The 21,995-nt window shown below is 41.0% G+C and overlaps 1 protein-coding gene across 4 annotated transcripts in view; it reads left to right on the forward strand.

Annotated features, from left to right (window-relative positions):
* Nucleotides 1–21,995, forward strand: part of LOC148030367 (ribonuclease H2 subunit B) — a 96,531-nt gene that overhangs the window by 15,430 nt on the left and 59,106 nt on the right. For all 4 annotated transcript variants that reach the window (XM_087686687.1, XM_087686689.1, XM_087686688.1 and 1 more), the window contains exons 3-6: nucleotides 5,284–5,385; nucleotides 19,191–19,267; nucleotides 20,511–20,634; nucleotides 20,710–20,774. In XM_087686687.1, the coding sequence (XP_087542813.1) occupies nucleotides 5,284–5,385; nucleotides 19,191–19,267; nucleotides 20,511–20,634; nucleotides 20,710–20,774 (368 nt within the window). The remainder of the gene's footprint in view (nucleotides 1–5,283; nucleotides 5,386–19,190; nucleotides 19,268–20,510; nucleotides 20,635–20,709; nucleotides 20,775–21,995) is intronic.

Here is a 21,995-nt window from a genome sequence, read left to right on the forward strand (position 1 = left end):
TCAAGGTAGATCAAAATTTTTGCTTTATGAGTAGTAGTAGATAGCCTATATGCCCTATTTAGAATAGTCCACAACAATCACAAAGATCCAGGATTGGTCCTCTCATGGACATCAAGAAGCTTTAGTATGTTCTTCTCTAGACATTTACTTACTTTTTGATGCTGCTTGAAAAATACTATGCAAATTACAAAGGCAAGTTTAGTGCTATTCACACTATAAACCACACTCAAATTTGGTCTAGGGTCATAATTTTGTCTAGTGAGTTGCCAACTAAAGACACTTCTTACTTTGAATACAAGTAGAGATGTAAAATCCACTCCCACTTCATGACATATGTGAATAGATAGTGTATATTCAACATAAACACTTGTAGTTCAATCCCATAGGCACATAGGTTAAATACTATCATTATTAGAATTCCTTAGAGTCGTCAACCTTTAGACGTAGAACCATATGACATTCACCCCCTCTATAGCGACACATCCTTTAGGATGTTCCACATATCTTAGTCTTCAGTATGATCAAGATCATCACCTTCATCTAAATTGATGTTTGTTAAATAGGATCTTTGGCCTTGGCTACGTCCTTGGATTTTGGATATACCTTTCATTCCATGCAACATAGTGAAACATGGAGTCTTCGAGATCAAAATTATGTCAATGCATGATGATACTTTCTTGTCGGAATTTGGAAATCAAAGTTCTACAGTAATATGTTCTATTAGGTCACTTTCCTTTATAGTTTCTCATGCTCAATCAGTCTATTACTACCTTTGCGTAGTTTCTAGGCAAGTTGCCCTTGCACTTTAATTTCTTCTTTTGAGCCATGAGGTCTTTAGTGGTTACATGGTACAATTACTTGATTGATTTTCACTTGGTTTTCCATGTACAGGGAGTGTCCCCTTTGATTAATTGATTAAAAACGTGTAGTGAGTTGGTAGGCTATTTGGAATTCATCATACCTCTCTTTGTAGGCAACACATGCATGTTGCTAAGGAAATGTTGGTGTTGGTTCGTTCCCTATTGCTTTAATAGCTAGATTATGCTTTTTGGACAGCCTTGTCTTTATGCTGACTGATCTTCTTATGCACTTTCTGCTTCGCCCTTATCAATAGGCCAAGCTTAAGACTTTGACAGAAGGCTTGCAGGACAACTCTTGCTGGTCGAATAAATTTTATCGTGGGCAGCATGCATCTTTTGCAGAAAAAAATATGGTTAGACTCTAGAATGTTTACAATCAGATGGTTATAGATCATTAGATCATTGTGCACTTGTATAAGCAATATTTTATGGATCTTCTTGGCTTGGAGCAATCCCATTTTGATTAGAATGCCCATGCTTGTTGGGTGTTTTATACATTTATCTAGGATCTTGTATCTTCTAACATACGTATTGCCTTGGAGGTTGACATTCATGAGGATGAGGTCATGAATGTCTCGTTGCATTTGCCCAAGGAATAAAACCCTTGGTTGGGATGATCTCACCAATGAATTCTTTGAGACTTATGCTACTTGTTTCACTAAGCCTTTGGCAACTATATGCCAAGAGGCTTGGACAATTGGAATTACGCTTGCATTTTGGAAGGAGGGTGTTACTAAGTTTTTTTCCTCAAAGTGCCTTTGCCTTCCAATACTGAAGCATTAGAGGCTGATCTTGTTGATGGGTAGCATGCATAAGATCTTCTCCAAAGTATTGGATAATTGCCTTCACGAGCATCTCCTTTCTATTGTACAATTGAATTAGTATGACTTCATTAAGGGTAGGAATATCTTGTAGAACATTTTGAATGTGTAAATGGGTGTTGACTATGCACTCCACTCTAATTAGGAGGTTGTTCTTGTACAATTAGACTTGGAAAAAGGCCTTTGATTATTTGGAATGGTCCTTCGTAGATGAGCTCATGTGCAAACATCCCTACTAATTGTTTCTTCTCGAGTCATATGGAATGGTGGAGTCACTGAGCCCTTTACTTTGGCATGATTAGTTAGACAAGCTTGCTCTTTGAGTCCCTTGTTTTTTGTCTTGGCTACCATCTTGTTCTTATGATGTTGCCACCATTTGGTTGATAATGGGCAGCTGGTTGGCCTATCCGTTCCATCGAATGAGCATGGGCAGACATTAGTTGATGATGCTTTTATGAGTTGAAAGTTGATTGGGATAACGTTTGTAAGGCATTGGATATTTGGGACTTCTTTGATCAAGCTTCGTTGTTGCATATTAATACTTCTAAGGCATGACTCATTGTTGTATTAAATTTGATCTTCAAGCCTTGGGGTGGAAGGGGGAACTGATTTACATATCAATATTGCAAGACAAATGGGTTACCTTAGGGTGTCTATGTTATGCCTAAACAATTGTTGGGATGGATCTTTGACAAGGTGGAATCCAAATTCCTTTTTTGGAAATCTTAGGTGTGGCCTTTCTGTGTGCGCCTCTTGCCTTGGACCAAGAGTAGTTTGCAAGAGATCTCTACTATTGTTTGCTTCATGCTTTGGAAAAAGGATTCCATGCATTTTGGTATTTCTTGGGTTTCTTAGAACCATGTTTGCACTCCCGAAAATAGGGGTGGAGGTGTTGCTTTCAATGTGGAGATTCATATGGTTGCCCTTTGTTGGCCATTGTTTCAAACCATGTGTGCTGATCAACAACCTTGGGTTGCTCATGAGGATTTGGGTGTGCTGCATTGAAACACTAAAATTTAGGGATCTTGGTGGCATGTGCTTACTGATTAGCTAGTTATTGTACCATCTCTTTTATTGACTCATTTGGTGTGCTCATGGAAGGCATTGGTTTAAAAGGTGGTGTGGCATTTGGTGGAGGGTCAATTACATGTCAACTCTTTGCAAGCTAGAGTGTTGGTGCCATTTCTAGGCTGGTCTCATGGGAAGAAAAACAAGATGATCACCCTAGGTTTAATTGATTGCAGCATTGGAAATGGTTTCTATTGCTGATATCACACTGTGAAAATGAAGTGTCTTGATGTTCCTTTGCAGAGTTTGTTGGGTTTTTTGGATCCATTGCGGATACTATGGTTTGTGGGACTCGTTGTCCTTGCATTTGTAGGATCGACAACTGATCCTTGGCCTTGCTCCAGATCTTCCTTTGCAGGATTGGAGCCTTGCTCCAAATCTTCGTTTACAAGATTGGAGCCTTGTGGGCCGGCTGAGTTTGGAGCGTGCTTTTGTTAATTAGATCTATCACTTGTATGTTAGGGATCATCACTAGCTAGTAGCCAAAGCCAATTCTATCTTTGGTCTTCACAAAAGAAGGTCATGGTGGGCATTGACGATTATTGCAAGATGGATTAATAAAACTCCATTCAAATGCAAGGTTTTTCTTTGGAGAATGCTGATTGGTGGCAGTCGGCCATAAAAGTTGGGCAACTGCTCATGCTGACTTGGCAGTCTAACTGGGCATTATTGTATTGCCCATGCTTGCCTTGGACTCCCACCTCCTATGGGGAGTATGCACAATCTTTGTCTAGATCTTGGAGAGAGTCTTTAGATATATCGAAAAATTCAATAGCTTGGCTTCATCTAGTTGTCCATATGTGCCAAGCAATAATGTTAGCTATGAGCTCCCATTTGTGACAATGCCCTTGAGTCCACACTCTTTGTGAGGAATTTCGCATGATAATCCGGCTCACAAGTTGCCTTAAGACAAGATAGGCATGACACCGTTGTACATTTGCATACCATAGGCTGCCTCGAGACAAGATAGGCATGATCCTTGATGATACCCACAAGCTGGACCTTTGTTCGTGACCGAAGTAAATGCCCCCCATGTAGTAGTCATAGAATCTGCAGTGCTGTGAAATACCATCCTTAGGGCTTTCCTCCAAACTTCTTGAGCCCTTGGGCAATCTCATATGCAATGCCTTTGTGTCTCCCAATCTCCTCTAGAACTCAAACCATCCCCCAATCTCCTCTAGAAGTTTGTAAGGAAAGGGTCTGATGTACCTTGGGCAGTCCAATCCTGAGCTGCAGCTAGCACCACCTCGATCCTTCTCATTTGTATCCTCCTCCCTAGCCTAGCAGTATACCCAAAGAAGGGCACATCTCTGCAACTAGGTCTCTCCATACCCACTTCTCGGGGTCTGATTGCAGTATCTGAAGCGTTCTCCTCCTGTATGCCCAATGTCTCTACCCATCTATCTTACAAGTTTGAGGGTTTGGGTCTAAGTGCCAAGTCTCATCATAGTGAGCCACAACTCTAATATTCTGTGGAGAGCATCCTGTGAACTCTGACTGATCCAAATCCTCTTGCCTAAGTTGGCCATCCACCTCTACTACAGGTATGCTGGTTGTGTAGACAGATCCAGGAACAGCAGGAAGGAGGAAGATGATGATGACTGCAGGCTGTGCAGGCCAGCTACCCAAAACCACAGAAATGCTGATGTGGAAATGCAGGACAGCGGTTTGCCTGAGTGATGACAGCAGCAATAGAACACCCAAAAGCCGAAAATGCAGGCACCTGTAGGCTGGCAACTGCAGTAGGCAGCAGGATGAAGAGTGTAGAATGATGGCAATGGGAGCTGACACCTCGGCAAGGCTGTCAAAGGCACATCCACATTGGGCAAGGCCTGTAGCAGCTTTGCAATGGCAGGCTGAAGCAGGGCGAAGGTTGGTTGGACCTGGTGGGCTGGGCAATGACCTACAAAGGTGTGGGCAGCATGTGCAAGAAGATGGGTGGTGTACAATGATCAGGGAGAGGATGGATGCCCACAGCATGCTCTATGTATAGAGGATTTTTGGCATTTGTCCTACTGTTCAAAAAATAAAGCCTTTTAGTTTCTGTATTCAGCATTTAATTGCTTTTTTGAGCTATTTTGAGGAGAACAAAATAAGCATTAGGGCATTTTAATTATTAATTAGTGCATGTCTTAATTTTGGTGGCTCAACATGTAGAGTACCAATACAGGACAAAAGATAGCTATTGGGACCGGCAGTTTTTTGCAGTTGTATTTATGATATGTAGGGTTGCTAAAGTGAGGCGTGATGCAAAGTTTGCAAGGATCTGTTATTCAGTAAAGGTGTTGTATGAAATTTGCAGTGGTTAGTTATTTCTGTCAACTACTGGCATTCTGTTGAACATGAACAGAGGAACCTGACCTGCATGGTTCTATGCAGTGTATCACTTCTCATACTTTTAACTATCACTGCTTGGTTGATATTGTGCTTTCATTTTATATAACTTTTTTGTACTCTGAATGCTTATATCTATCACTGCTTGGTTGATATTTTCCTTTCTTTTCATTGGAGACTGGTTTTGATTATTTTTACAGGATCAAGATGCTGTTATATGTTGATCAATGGAATTCTTCAGGAGTTACATTGGTTTAAGCAACCATTCAGCTCTTGGTTTATAGGCAACCATGTTCTCGAAGGTACATTTGTGCTAGTTGTAATTGTATGTATGGATTATTGTGTAGTACTCTACTAATTGCTTGGGATGTTCTATTTTTGTTAATTAATGCTTTTCTAATATGATTGAAACATGTACGACCTTTCTTGGCATGCCACTACCTCAAGAGTAGTGCTATAATGCCAGCTATGTTAACCGTGGAGAGCAATATAGAATCCAAGTTGATGTTTTGGTTGGATGTTGAGAATTCATGAGTTGGTTGATCATATTAAGCATAGGTAAAAATCAAAAGTTTAATTATCGCCTCGAGGTTCAATTGTTGAGGCTTCCAAAAGAAAGAAATTTCATAAAGTTGTTTAGAGTATGACCTTTAGGAGCATGGTCAAGTAATCATCCCATCCTAGTGGTCAAGTACCCATTCTATCCTACTGGTCTCCATTGAGTTTAGGATTTAACCACTAGGATGGGTAGCCTGTTGGGAATAAAGGGCCATCGTGCCTTTTATATGTGCACGGGTGTGAACACACCCTTAGCACATTGTACTTTCATACATATATCTATCTAAAAAACCTAAAGTGGTACACTCGTCATTGTACCCACAAGTCGTGCTCACTCTTCTCACTACTCTGCACTCTCTGTCTCTGCTGCTGTGTGTAAGTACTGCGTGTCTTGATCCTTGCGCCGCTGGGCGCAACAAACTGGTATCAGAGCTGGCAAGGAGCACACGGTCCTCGAGACAACTTAGGAGTTGCAAGTGTCGTAGGTGGGCAGCAATTGACAGATTTGATGAGCAGCATATGACAATTTGCAGTCGTCACTGTAGGGCACACGACAAGTCGTGGATGTTGGAGAGTAGGCGATTGTTGTTGCAGGCATTGTGGGCGCAACAAACGAAGCTTGACGGGCAGACTGGCAGAAACTGCGTTAGGCGAAGTCAGACGAGCTAACGACACGCTACCAGGTAGACGGACAGCGGGCACGTCGACAGGAGCCACATGTCGGTTAGTGTCACGGTGGGACCAGCAAGGTGCTGACGCATGGGGCAGCGGACAGGAGCCACGCGATAGGCTGGAGATGCCAGCGCGACCCAAGCCAGCGGGTCATTTCACCCCCCTCCCTGTCACATTTTTTCAAAAGTCAGGTTTAAAAAAAAAAAAAATCTATTTTATCCCCTTTTCCCTCTGACGGGATTTCATGCGTGGAAGCACAGAGTGCAGATTTGTGCAATCTTGGCCCAGAAAATTGGGGCTTTTCCTAGATTTGGGAATTGTGATGCAGAGCAAGACCATTTGTCTCAGAATTTGCAGAAATTTGTGACATTTTGGCTTCGACATTTGGGGCTTGGGCAAAATTTGTGTATCATTTGGTCATTTTATGTACATGTAGGTTGAATTCCGTGCAATTTGGACATCAACACTTGGTAAAATTTGGGGGTTTTGTTGAAATTGCTTTATTTTGGCAAAATTGGACAGTCCTATGCATGACAAAGGAAATGCAGATGTGTGTTTGATGCTTTGAGCACAAAATTTTGGGGCTTTTGACCGTTCGTGTCGAATTTTATGTCCGTGGGTACATGTACAACAGAAATTGCAGCTGAAATTTTGGGATTTCTCATGTAATGTGATGCACATGGCCTTTGGAACAGCTGTAATCAGTTGGATAATGCTGTAGCACTTGGTTTAGTGCTTCTGAAAACTTAATTACAGATCTGAAATCTGTACTTCTGCGTGGTCATTTATTGCTGATTGGTACTTGTTTGTACCTTGGTCACTTGGGTGACAGTTTGGGCTTGCATTTGCTGGTTTTTTGGTCACATTTGGGCTGAAAACTATGGCTGGCAGCAACGACAGCAGTAATTTGATGCATATAAAGAAGCTTGAAGGCGCACATAATTTTGCAGTGTGGCAAAAACAGTGCTACAATATCCTGTTACAAAAGAAGTAGGCAAAGCCAATCAAAACTAAAGGGGCAAAGCTTGCGGACATGGATCAGGACGATTGGGATGAGTTGAATGAGCTTGCACGCTCAACTATAGAGCTATTGATTTCTGATGCCTTGCTCTTCAACATCGAAGGTTTGGATTCTGTATATACTATATGGACTAGACTGGAAGAACTGTATGCACAGAAGAGTGCTGCAAGCAAAGTGCATTGGCTGAAAAAGCTTATGGATTTGCGTATGAAAGAAGGTACAGCAATGTCTACTCACTTGAGTGAGTTTAACTCCATTTTCAGCTAGCTGGTTGCCTTGAAGTTCATGATTGATGAGGAATTTAAGGCTATTTTCTTGCTTTGCACTCTACTAAAGATTTGGGATACATTCAGGACTGCTATGAGCAATTCTAATGTGATCCTTTTTGTATGTTGATGTAGAGAGTGCTCGACTTATGGAAGAGATGAATCGGCAGAACAATGCATCCAGTAAGTCTTCCAGTGCTTTGCATACTAGGGCAGATCACAACAAAAGGGCAATTATGATGACAAGGGATGCAGTAAATCACGTGGCAAAGATGTTGAATGCCATCATTGTGGCAAGAAGAGTCACTTTAAACTTGACTACTACAAATGGAAGAAAGAGAAAGGAAAAGGCAAGAAGACAAATGATTGCAAGAAAGAGAAGGACAATCAGCCTAAGAAGAGCAGTGTAAAAATTGAAGAGGTAAATGTAGTCACTCATGACAGTGACAGTGGGAGTGATGTACTCTTTGTCTCTTCACATTTTGGTGCACATGCTTTACTTGCAGATACAGATGATGACATGCATACTTGGATTCTTGATTCAGGTGCTTCCTTTCATGTCACCCCTCATCGTGAGTGGTTTTCCGTCTATAAGGGGGTCGACATGGTGGTGTTCATCTTGGGGACAACTATGCATGTGAGACTGCAGGTATTGGCAGTGTGGAATTACAGTTTCAGCATGGCTCTGTCTTCACACTTCAGCATGTACGGCATGTACCTCAGCTCAAAAAGAGCTTGATTAGCACATGGCAGCTAGATGATGATGGTTTTCATACCACCTTTGGTGATGGAAAATGGAAGATCTGTAAGGGATCTAGGGTTATTGCCAGAGGTTGCAAGAGTGATACTTTGTATCCACTTCATGTATCTAGTATGCGTGATCGAGCAACCAAGCGTTTCTTTGTGGCATGGCGGGTTGAGACATATGAGTCAAACAGGAATGAAAGTGCTTTCTCGTTTGGGTTACTTGCCTTGTCTTCGTTATGTTGATTTTGAGCACTGTGATCATTGTTTATGGCAAACATGTACAGACTTCTCATAAAAAGTCTCTTTCTTTGAAATCTTCTCCTGTTAGTACATTTGGATGTATGTCAAATGGCAGGATTATCTTTAGGGGGAAAGAAATATTTTGTCACCTTTGTCGATGATGCTACACGGAAGGTATGGGTTTACCCCATTCGTACCAAGGATGAAGTGCTTGATAAGTTTAAAAAATTCTTGGCATTGGTTGAAAATTAGACAGATAAGACACTTAAGTGTCTTCGCTCTGACAATGGTGGGGAATATGTGTCCAAGGCCTTTCAGGCATTTTGTTACAGCAAAGGGATAAAGAGGGAGCTAACTGCCCCTCATAATCCGCCCCAAAATGGAGTTGCAGAGTGTATGAATCGGACCATACAGGATAAGGTCCGTACGATGCTGTCTCATGTTGCACTACCCCATGGTTTTTGGGGAGAGGCTGTTATGACAGCGGTTCACTTGATTAATCGGTCATCAAACAGGTCTTTGGGGGGAGGGGGGGAGTTCCCCAAGAAGTGCGGTCGGGCAAGCCACCTTCATATGCTCATCTGAAAGTGTTTGGCTGTGAGGCTTTTGTGCACATTTGTAAAGAAAAATGCAGCAAACTTGAGCCAAAGTCCTGTAAATGTATTTTCCTAGGATATGGTGACGAGGGTGAAATGGGGTATAAATTGTGGGATCCCGAGAAAAGAAAAGTAGTACGCAGCAATGACGTTATCTTCCGGGAAGATCACACGCACAAACAGCCCAAAAAGATTGAGGAGGTCCGTAGGGTTGTATTCCGGGAGGAATTACCTTTTGGACAGCAAAATGTGTCCGTTGTACAGTAGCAAATACCTGTTGTAAATGAACTTGTGAATGCAGAAAATGATGTTGGAAATGATCAGCCAGCTATTGCCCATGAAAATGAGCCATTACATGTGCAGGAACAGCCAGGACAGCAAGCTGTTAATGCTGATTTGCAGGCTGAAATACCAGGACAGCATGCTGAAAATAAAATTTTGCAGGAACAGCCAGCAAACAATGACCATTGGGTTAGGAGATCGTCTAGGGCTACTAGACAACCTGACAGGTTTGTTCCTGGTGCAATTAATGTGGCTGATTATGTCATGCTGACAGACTGTGGTGAACCGTCATGCTTGAAGGAAGCAATGGACAGACATGACAGCACGAAATGGTATAAAGTCATGTTGTCAGAGATGGAATCTCTTGAAAAAAATGGCACTTGGGACTTGGTGCAGTTGCCTAAAGGGCAGAAAACCCTTCCATGCAAATGGGTTTACAAGGTGAAGGTTACTTCTGGTTCCTTACCAAAGTACAAAGCAAGATTGGTTGCAAAAGGGTATAAGTAGGAGCATGGAATTGATTTTGATGAGATTTTCTCTCCTGTAGTCAAGGTGACTACATTGAGAACCATTTTGGGCTTGGTTGCAATTGAAGATATGGAACTCATATAAATGGATGTAAAGATTGCGTTTTTACATGGTGATTTGCATGAAGACATATATATGCAGCAGCCTGAAGGGTTTGTTGAACAAGGGAAAGAAAAAATGGTATGTAAACTCAAAAGGAGTTTGTATGGGCTGAAACAAGTATTAAGAGAATGGTATCATAAGTTTGATACATTCATGCAGTCCCAAGGCTTTTATAGAAGTCAAGTGGATCACCGCTTCTCCACCAAGAAGGCAGCAGATGGCAGCCTGATTGTCTTGGTTTTTTATGTTGATAACATGGTGATTGCTGGCAGGGATACTCATGCCTTGGACTCATTGGAGCAAAGTCTTCATAGCAGGCTTGACATGAAGGAACTGGGTGATGCAAATCACATTCTTGGCATGCGAATACTCAGAGATAGGTCGAAAGGCTTACTCTATCTCAGCAGGAGTATGTCTCCAAAGTTCTGCAGCGTTCCGATATGGAAGGGGGGAAAACAATTGGGGTTTTATTGCCTCCATATGTGAAACTTAGTGCAGAGGACAGCCCTATATCTGATGATGAGAAGGTTGAAATGGCCAAGATACCATATGATTCAACTGTTGGCAGTTTGATGTATGCTACGGTTGCTACACGTCTTGACATTGCTTTTGCAATGGGGGTGGTTAGCAGATACATGGCAACCCGTGGCAAGAAGCATTGGGATGCAGCGAAAGGTATTATGAGATACCTCAAAGGCACAAAGGAGTTGTGCATCTGCTTTGGAAAGCAGAAGGCATCTATTGTTGGCTTTACGAATGCTGACTATGCTGGTCATGCGGACTGCAGGAAGTCCACTTTTGGGTATGTGTTTACTTTCACAGGAGGAGCAATCTCTTGGATCTCCAGGCTACAAAAGTGTGTTGCATTGTCTACTAAAGAGGCAGAGTATGTGGTTGCCACTGAGGCATGCAAGGAGGCTTTATGGCTTTCACGTTTGGTGGGAGAACTTGACATCTCAGAGTTACTTGTTCTCCATTGTGATAGTCAGAGTGCTATCATGCTAGCACGAAGTCTTGTCTTTCTTGCAAAGACAAAGCACATATAGGTGAAGTATCACTTCATTAGAGATGTACTTGACAGCAAGAGCATTGAGCTTGTCAAAGTGCATACAAATGATAACCCTGCAGACCTTCTAACGAAGGGTCTTCTAGCAGAGCGGTTTGCTCATTGCCAACAGATGATGGGAGTTGGATAGATATATTTATTTCAGCTTTGTACATACTTATACTTAGCTGATTCTTTTCTCCTCTTAAGGCACATTGCATTTAGGTGGGAGTTTGTTAATCCCTCCTCAATTATGCCTAATGCTTGCATGAGAACCTTAGCATCCTTCTCCAAGTTAACAAAACAAGTGACATCGCTTGGCATCCCTTAGCACAAAGTTTACAACACCTAGTTCCTTGAAGAGGAAAGGAAAAGATTGCATGTTGATAATTCAGACCTATAACTTGGAAGTCATAGAAGCTTTCTCTTCAAGAGAAGAAAAAAATGATAGATAGTAAGGATGCCTTGGTAAGTTGGTGAAAAATAGTCAACAAATTTTGGCAACCTAGAATATCATTAAAATAAGTCTTGAATAAGGTTGTCTTCTAGAGTCTTTTCAAAAGGCCTCAATGGTATATAGCAAAACCAATGCACATTACCTTTACCAAGGTAATAGAGAACACGATACTTCTCACTTGAAAATCCAAGCTCATGTCAACAAGAAAAGGCAACGCACATCAGATGTACACAAGACAAATGGAATACGCAAAATACTTTCCAATTGGGAAATAAATGCTAAGTGTGAGTTGGTTCTTCAAATTTGCTCTTTCTATTTCACCAACTCATGGATTACAAATATTGAATCTGATGAAAAGCAATTGAATCCTAAAGTTAATGGAGACCAGGATGGGATGGCTATGTTACGCCCGGTGGCGCAAGGATCAAGACACGTAGTGCTTACACACAGCAGCAGGGACAGAGAGAGTGCAGAGTAGTGAGAAGAGTGAGCACGACTTGTGGGTACAATGACGAGTGTATCACTTTAGGTTTTTTAGATAGATATATGTATGAAAGTACAATGTGCTAAGGGTGTGTTCACACCCGTGCACATATAAAAGGCACAATGGCCCTTTATTGCTTATTGGTTGATATAAGAAGCATATTGCCAACTTTCATGTTTCAAGTTATGGTGGTATTTTGAAAACCATTGCTATAATTATTGCTATGGTACCATGTTGATTGAAGATTGGATGGCTATCTTGTGGTCCTTGCATTTGCCAAGTAAACCTCTCTTTGTCTATAATTCTTTGAGGTGAGAGTGTTTGTTGGATCAAGCATATAGACTCTTCAAAGGCCATTCTTGCACAATATGGGAATGTTGTTGTTAGCCGAAAAGGTAGAAGCAACTCAAGTCAATGCATACCAAGCTGGGCTATCTTGGGAGATCCAAATCAGTCAAAATAAAAGGGTGTGCCAATTAGGCTCAAATTGGCACATGCTAACCTGTCATGATCATTTTGCATGTAGGTCATTCGTCTTTTTACTAGTATGTGCAAATATATGAAATCTCGCCTAAAACACAAGATATAGCTGCAAGATAATTTCTTAAATAGTAATAAGGTAGTGCCTCTTGCAATGAGCATCCAATCTAGTGCATGAATGTAGGTGGTGTCATTACCAATCACTCTTATTTCACAATTTAGAAGTACACCGATTGGCAATACATCTACTTGTCTTATTGTGTTCTACATTGGATAGATTCTTACACCTATGTTTGAACTTGGACAAAGAGATCCCATCATGTAGGTGAATGCCTTGTATTATTGAGATCCAAGTATGATAGAGATTAACATTCTGCATACAGAAAGCTCTAAACTTGTCATTTTATCCCAACAAATCATGATGATTCTTGTGATTTGTGCGACTACCACTCAAGTAAATTTTGGATTAGTGGCCATATTTGTTAAAAGATAGTCATTTACTATCGTATCTTTGAAGGCACACCTGCTCAACCTGAAAACGTGTGAAGATATGTTAGGTTTTGTAGAGCAAACACCGAGTGTATGAACTTGACTAACATAGGGTGAACTCAGACAAGAATACAAAACACAATAAGAAGAGAAGAAGAATTTGATGAATGAATGAATGCAGAAATTTAATGAACGATGGAGTGAGATACAAAAGTACTCAAGGAGTAGCGGTTGTCCAACAACCACTAACACTTCTAGAAGTAGGTTGAGGGAGAGTGTTGTATTCCATGGATGGATCTTGAGTGCAGCATGTCAAGAAATGACTAAGCAATGAGAGAGATAGTAGGTGGTTTGTGGGGAGAAACACAAAGTGTGTACAGTAAACATTGAGGGGAGAAGAGAAACTCAGATGAAGAAGATGATGAATAATTGAAATAATGAAGTGAATCTGATACAAGGGTGCCATAGCATGAAAGATGCCTTGGAGCAAGGAGATTGTTGGAGAAGCCTTCGAGTCTGCAAACGCAGGGATGATGAGGTGTTGCCTGGAGTAGGGAGATTGCCATCAAAGAGGAGTCTCTGAATCTGCAAACACAAGGATGAAGATTGGTACTTGGAATAGGGAGGCAATCGAAGAAGCCTCTAAGTTTGCAAATGCAGGCCTAATGAGTTGTCACCAGCAGTTGGATGTAATGCTAGGTGGTGAGGATGAGCTAGAAGCTGGAAATGCAAATGAAGATAGCCTTTGATGAGGATGATGCTAGTTGGAGGTGTGATGCTTGATGGAAGGGGAGCAACCAGGATGCAAAACACAAATAGTAGAACACCGTAGTAGAACGCAACAATAGAACATTCTCTCTGTTATAGCACAACTTAGGGGAGACAAAGAAATTATAAATAACACATGCTCAACTTTGGAATTTTACCCTCGGGCTGATATCTTGCGAGCTCTCTCCCCCCCTGGGAATAGTAATTAAAAAGAAAGCTTGGGACTTGTGTTAAAGGAAAGAAGAGGGTTTGTAGCACAAGCTCCAAACAAAGAGGAAAAAGAAGGCATGATTTTAACTGATGGATGTAGACAAATTACACAATGGACAATAAGGTGAAGGAAAATTAACAATCACTTGTAGGTAAGTACGAAGGGAGTACCCAAAGAGATATGTGCAAGTTCCCCCAAGTTAGTGGATTGAAAGGACACTCATAAGATGGTTGCCTTTTTGAAATTACCTATCACTTGTTGATTGTATCTAATGCAAGTGTATTTTGTGTATTCAAGGATGTGATGTTATTGAAGATAAGGATCATACAATAGTATAATGTTGTGATGTTGTATTGGTTGTTAAAGTGGAAGTATTTTTTAATGGGATTGCTTATGCTTGATTAAGTTGGTTACAAACACAATTGTAGAGAAAAGATATATCATGGTTATTGTGATGTGATAAGATTGCTATTTGCATGTACTTGCGCTCGAGTCTTGTTGTTGGCTTCCACTTGGCCAATTAATGCCCTCTAGAGTGTAGATCACCATCTAGAAGAGAGATCAAATGTACAAGGAAGGTTTCCCTTGATGGCAGTACGAGACTTGATATTGGCATGGCTGAGATGAAGATGATGGATTGCTGATTGTCCCAAGAGTGGTATGTCCTCCCTAAGTGAGAGGTGGCCATCCTCACCAATTGAGTGCCCTGATTGATGTGGGCCTCCAATTGGATTGTAGATGCCCCTTCATATTGGGAGTAGATAGTGTCTACTCAAGCCTCTCCTTCATTGAAGATGCCTCTTCATATGGGGAGCACATAGTGTCTACTCAAGCCTCTCCTTCATTGGAGGCCTTGAGGCGGCATTATTCTCCAAAGGGAAGAACAATTCTTCATCTCCCTCTACTTGAAGTCTACCAAATGTTGAGTGATGATGAATGGGAGTTCAAAGGATACTTGCATAGAAGATGGCCCGAGTGTGTTGCTTGTGCAATCCAAGCTTTTCACGGTAGCCGTGTAGGATGCTCTTCAGAAGAGCAGTGGCTTTGATGTCATGTGAAAATATGCTAGGGTTTGTAGAGAAGCCATGACTAACACACAATCAACTCGGATAAAACACAAAACAAAAAAAGGAGAACAATAATCTGACAAATGAATGAATGCAGTAATGTAATGAATGATGGAGTGAGATACAGATGAAGGGTGCTAAAAGAGTAGAGTTTGTCCAACAATCACCATCTCTTGTGGGAGTGGGCTGAGGGAGTGTCGTCCTCCATGAACAGATCCCAAGTGCAGCAGCCCATCAATTTCCCGTGCTGAAGTGTAATGTAGGCAGCAATGCCAGCCTGTAGGACAGCAAACACAGCAGTTCTTGTCTGATGGGGGGTGTCCAAGGTAGGAAGAACAGCTCCACAATGTCACCAGCAGCAGAGCAGCAGTTGTGACGATGAGAAGCGGCCTCTGAAGGGTGGGCAACTATCAAAATGCAGCCAGCTTGATGGGTGGCAAGTGCAGCAACCAAACACAGCCAGCTGGGAGAAAAATGCAGTGTTTGATGATGATGCCAGCAGGTAGGTGATGGCAGGTTTGGTAATGATAACACTTGAGTGGCAATCTTCCAGATATGGTGAAGAGCACTCCAATGGGTGGTGATGGCAGCAGAGGAGAATGAGGGTGATAATGATAGAAAGCTGGCATTGTAAGTGAGAATGATCAAGGATAAGGATGGATGCAGTCACAAGGGATGTAGGGGACATGGGCCTGGAATGCAAGGAACTTCTCCCGAAACGCGGTGTCATGGGATTTTATGTTTACAGTGTGAAAAATGGAGATGCTGTGGATCATGTAGGTCTGCATACTTGGTCTATAGGAGCTTCAGGACAGGTTATAGGACATAAAACAGTGACTCTTTAAGTTCATTTTGCTTGGATGTCACTTAGTTCGACAAGTCCACTTGGTTTGAGCATGAGACATGGTATATGCCTTTGTTAATAACTTAGGCAACTTAAGTATGCCGTATGAAACTTAGGAGTTATGCAGGTGTAGAGCAGGGCCTTCAGCGTGAAATGCGTCGCAAATCATGGGCGTGGGCTGCAGGGAGAGTTCTGGTACAATTGGACCACATGAGGAGCTTCCAAGGCATGCAACTGAAGCTCAACTCAAGGGGAACGGTCAAGATTAAGGAGAGGAAGGTAAAGTGTGTCTTTCCCATGCATTTTGGGTGTCTCGGGCTTCGATCCACCCTTATTTGGATGTATTTGGTTATGAGCTATAATTATGAGTTGATGTCTTCCATGTATGACAGGATGCTGAAATAAATTGACAGGTTTCTCCTCTATTAGTTTTCTTCTACATCTTCTATTTCCTCAAACCCCTTCTCTTTCATTTACTGCTTTCCTTGAATCTCCCTTCACCCTACTATCTTTTACCCCCATGGTAGACTTTTGACCCCAAATGCTTCGACAGCGGGACCCGTCCCCAATGCGTCTTGAAAAGGGTGTGTCTCCATGCAGCGGTCCATCACAAGGGGATGCATCTCAGGACAGGGGGGACATGTGGGATGGGACACCATGTGCCATTGGGATTGTATTATTGTATTGTTTCTTGTAGTCTGCTATCCACCAGTTTTATTGTTTCTTAGCTTGTACTGTTTTTTGTAGTCTTCAAATTTGCGGACTCATTATTTAGTGGTTACTGTTGGACTTTAGTCTTTATGGCATATGGCATTTATGATTCCTTGGTTTTAACCATAGTAGCTAAGAAGCACATTTCTATGAATTTGAAACTTGCGAAACGTTTCTTAAAGTACGAAACGTTTCTGAGAGTAAAAAACGTGGGTGTTGTTAAAAAAAAAAAAAATATAGGTGAGTTGGAATCCAAAACATGGTTTTTTTGACAAAAACCATTGGGCAATGTTAAACATGATGATGATGATGTGTAATGACTCATGAGGGCTCAAGATTTTGGACGAGAGATTGATTTTTTTGTGATTTTGTTTAGTTATTGGACTTTGTCAATCTAGTATCTATTCTTGTCTTGAGAGTTGAATATTGTATGACTTTAGTCTCACTTATGACTTATTTATGATATATTATGATTTATTTTCGAGTTTGACATTTTGTTAGTTTGTTTTGAAATGAGAATCATGATGTTGCAACTTGACTCGGTCCATATTGTAGATAGGCTATTTACATGTTAATTTCAATTTTCTTTGTATAATATGTATGAATCATAATGTTTGAGTTCTAAACCATAGTATAGCTTGTCCAAAGACTAACTTTGACATAAGTGACAAGTCTATAATGGATCATGGATATGTAACGTATTATTCTCAATTGACTCTATTATCACTCAAGCTCAATTGGCCTTTCTTTGTTTAAGAGAGTTCCATAGAGGTTTAGAACCTATTTTCCTAGTCAAAACTATTAAAAATCCCTATAAAAAAATCCGCGTTTCTTATTTTACCCCCTCTTGAAAGAAACTTATGAAGCACATTTTTGACATTTTATTTTTAAACGTTTTTGGCTGCTATGGTTTTAATTTTTACTACATTTCTCAATTTGTACTATTTCTTGTAATCTTCAATCTTTGTACTCATTATTCAGTGTTTATTGTTGGACTTTAGTCCTTAAGTCATCAATCCAATGCCAAAGTGCTATTATTCCCCTTGATAAGCTCACCTTTGAACTCTTGCCATTTTTCTTGTGTGGTAGCAAGTGCAAATGGCCTTTCTTGCAAAATATATACACCCTGCAGTTTCCCATTTGATGGAAAATTGTCTAATCCTGTCGATTGCCAAACATTAAACATTCAAAGGACCCCTACTTGGCTTTTGGATGTATCCTAGTTGCCCTGTAGAGTGGCTGGCTGGGGGTTCTTGCTTTTTAGTAATAGAAAGAAGAAGGGCTGCATTCTTGCCCCCTAAAGAATCTAAAAAAATTGTCTATAATGTGGCAGCCCTGTAAAAACCAGTTCAGGAACAATGCGGGCAGATGCTTATAGTTATAATGTAGTTAGGTGCCTATTGCGAGTACCAAGAGAATCTTCACCTTCTTTAGAAATGAGGCGAAACAAGCCTTGAGATATGTGATGGCAAGCTGCTAGTTTCCATAAAGTAAATGGCACACTGTTACAAGTTTGGAGGATATCACCTAGTGTAAGAAGACGAAGGTTGCAAAACCTCATTTGATGTGGGGAAGGGTTCAAGATCTGATGAACGGCTTGCTCTAGTCTCTGATAAGACTTCTTGTTGTTAGTAACAAAAACAATGGTTTTACAAATATTGCTGCTAACAAATGCTATGGTTATGATTACTTTAATGGTTGAAAAGTTGTGTGATATATATTCCTATCATTAGTCTTGACTTCACACTTCTTTGGCGGCTTGAAAAACCACCACCATCCCCAAGAAACAAACCACCCCCCACCCACCCCACCCCCGCGACCAACACACACACACACAATATAGGCGTTATGCCTAGTGAAAACATACACACATCAAAAGCACTAAGAAAAAAGGGAATACAGTTGTTGTCAATCTCATGAAGAGGGACAATAAAACAAAGACTGCTGAAGTGATCTCTGAAAAAAGGTGCAAGAGTCAAAAGATGGGTCTCTAAAAAGAGCTTGATTGTGAAAATGCGAAATTGCCCATAATGCCCAATATCTCATCCAATCAAAGAAGTATAAGTGACATCTCAAGGCAACAGAAGAATTGGAGCTTTTTTGCTTGATTGAGCAATGATGAAGTTTCCAGCCTGTGTATATCATCTTTTTAGTGCTTGATTTTCTTGGGAATCTTTTCCCACAAAGATGACCATCTTAAAGTTTGAAGCAGGCCTTTCCTGTGCAGAATGAAAGTACTGGCACTCTTGTGTGTTTTCTATGTTTACAGTTGGAAAGAGGTGGTATTGAATTGATCATATGATTTCTTTTGGTTTTGGTGAATCATTCTGGGCGTAGGCTAAAGGGTTTATACCTTATCAGCATTCAGTATTGAATTAAGACTGGTTCTATATCCTTCATTCTAAACAGCTAGGAAAAACAAGTTACTTTTAAATAGAGCAAACACATGCGTGTTATTTGATACAGAGGTCTCCTTTGATCTTTTAAGGATGAGAGTACAACAGATTGGCAGGGCTTATTGTTTGCTTTGTGTTAACAGATGGCAGCTTGTATATGTGTACACCAATAGATCCACTATATCTTCTTTTACCTATCTTGGATGAGTCCCGAATGAAGGTATTCTTCTTGTATCATTACTACTTGTTGATACCTTGCAAGGAGGATGCTGTACACTGTGTACTATTGAATTAGAAAAGCATTTAAATGTCTGCTAACATTTGATGTCAAGCATAATCAGTTACTCTTGCTTTTAGTGTCAGCTTGAGGCTTGCATGATGCATAAATTTATAAGGACTGCATTGCAACCATCTAAATTGAACACTTGCCTTGAGTTGTCGTGATTCTGACATGAATAGCTGATATTCAATTGTTATAATTGTCTGTTGGGATTTTGTACCTGCCATTATTTCTGGTGGAACATAATTGATAACAAGTTTCTTTTCTTGGGGCTGCAAGAGGGCATACATATGATTGGGCAACATGAATGGGATGGTGAATTCATTGAAGAGCAAGTACGCCAATGGTAATGTGGATTGGGTTAGGAAACACAAATTATGGTGTGAAAGATGCAGTTGCCAGTACCTATAGGCATGTAGCTCACTGGTGTATAACTCTGCGAGAGTCTATTGTGGATGTCTGTGGATACGAATTGCATTATGAGCATACTAATCCACTTATGATGTTAAAGTATGAGATTCACTTGTGTCTGCTGGGTGGTTGTGTCTCAAACAGATATGGCTCAATTGTGTTCTTTACAATGAGGTTCCAAGTACATTAATGATGATGAGTACTCAATGATGGCAGAGGAAATTGCTAAGTGCAGGATGCATGGTCCTGGGGTGACTCTCACTCTGGTGCAAGAATAGTTTTCCCATGCATGAGAGAGACCTAAGGTGCATGATCTTCTATGTGTAAGAACATAGAAGATCAAGACTCAAAGTGCAAAGTTGATCCCTAAAGATGTGATTCTGGAAGATGAATACACTTGCACTTCATCAATCACATACAATAATCATGGCTACAACAAAGGCTGGTCATTTGCATGATTTATGCCACTGTTTGTACATTACACAGCGAATGATTGAGTGTCCAGAACAGGACTTCGAGAAGTCTCATTTTCCTTCTAGTAGCTGCATGGCTGTTTGGCTTCACAATGACTTTGGCATGCCTAGATGGCCAGCCTAGCTTTCCTACGAGTAGCCATTTGGCCTTTTTAGTTGTTTTATTGCTTCACAAGGGCTTCTGGATGCTGGCCAGACAACCAATTGTAATATACTTTGTCTAATACTCTTTCCTTTATGCTGAGAGAGGTAGGGAGGCAGAGAGGTAGGGAGGGATATCAATCAACGATTTGATGCAGAGGGCCGATGACTTGGGGAAATTCAGATCACTTGAGGAGATTTTATATGTTGAGAATTATCCTGGTTATTGCCATCTTCAACCATTAGTGCAGCAGTCACTTGATGCAATTTGTGAAGTTCGAGGTACAGTTAGTTTTAATTATTGCGTAGGGCCTTTCTATACTGCCATGTAGATGTTGAGATATACATTTTTTGCAGACATTGGGGGTTCTAAATTTTACAGACTTGACGACTCAAAAGTGCTTTTCTGGCTTTGCTGTAAGGTATGCATGCTATTTTTTCATTCACTCAACTGATTTTCCTTTTAATTGTCTGATATTCTGCCATGTTTATGATTTCACTAAATTCCAAGAAATAAACTGCCAAACTTGTTGACATTAGGAGTTTGAGTCTAAAATCTTCCACTTGTAACCATAATTATAAAGACTTTCTACATGGCATACATTTGAGAGGTAACTTTAAGAACTGGAATGTTCTCCAAGTCAAAATGCTGTGAGAGTGCACAACGGAAGAAGGAACTTGAACACAAAGGAAGAGAGACAATTTGCAAGAGAAGAAGGAAAGAAACCTGCACTGATTGAACAACGAACAAATGCTGAATACAAAAGGACTGATCAGTCCTTGCACGCAGTCCACAACGTCAGTGAGGGCACCAGATCAGGCTGATGATGATGGCAGTACCGAAGACGGAGGAAGATGATAGAGGAGGGAAGATGATAATCTAACTGATTGCCATGAGGGAAATGGCTATAAATAGCCAAAAAGTGCAAAAATTGGCCGGCCTGAAATTTTGGGCCAAAAACATGTCCGACCAGCATTTAATGCTGGTAAAAATGCTAGAAATGCTTAGAAAAATCCTGGAAAGGGTGGACAATGTTCGATAGGTGAGGTAGGCTAAAGAATGCAGAAACTGCCTTGAGAAAAGCCCGTAGAATCTCGATTGGAGGAGAAAATGCACTAAAATGCAATAAATTGAGTGATCTAGAATGAGCTACCTTCTCCATCAAAACAAGTGATAGATAGGTCAGAGCTCCTCAAGTCCTTTTCTGACTCAAACTGAGGCTCACAGGTAGGAGATGACAAGGCATGACAAACATGATTGCTAACACCTCCTCTTAGATCTTGGATGTGGTGGAAGGCCAAGGAAGAAACGGATCTTGGGATGGCAAGAGGAATGCCAATGTGGATGAAGTCCGTTGATGAAGATTGCAGATGAAGAAGCTCCTCGTGATCCTAGGAAGCCCCCTCTAAAACACTAGGGGCTAGAAAATCCATAGTCGCATCATCGAGATTGTCCCCCTCTGAAAGGGATGGGGATATGAGGGAACAATTGGAGGAGAGGGTGGGGGATGGGAAGGAACTTGTGGAAAAGAGGGTGCATAAGTGGGAACAGGTGTAGCAATAGACAATTGCCTCGGAGGACCTTGCATAAGAGAAGGGGAATGGAGCTTGTAAAGCTTGCTTTCCTGCCAACCTGTTGCGAT

Source organism: Lygodium microphyllum, chromosome 10 (assembly GCF_053477565.2).
Source record: "Lygodium microphyllum isolate KBCC chromosome 10, Lygodium_microphyllum_v1.1.10, whole genome shotgun sequence".
NCBI lineage: Eukaryota > Viridiplantae > Streptophyta > Polypodiopsida > Schizaeales > Lygodiaceae > Lygodium > Lygodium microphyllum.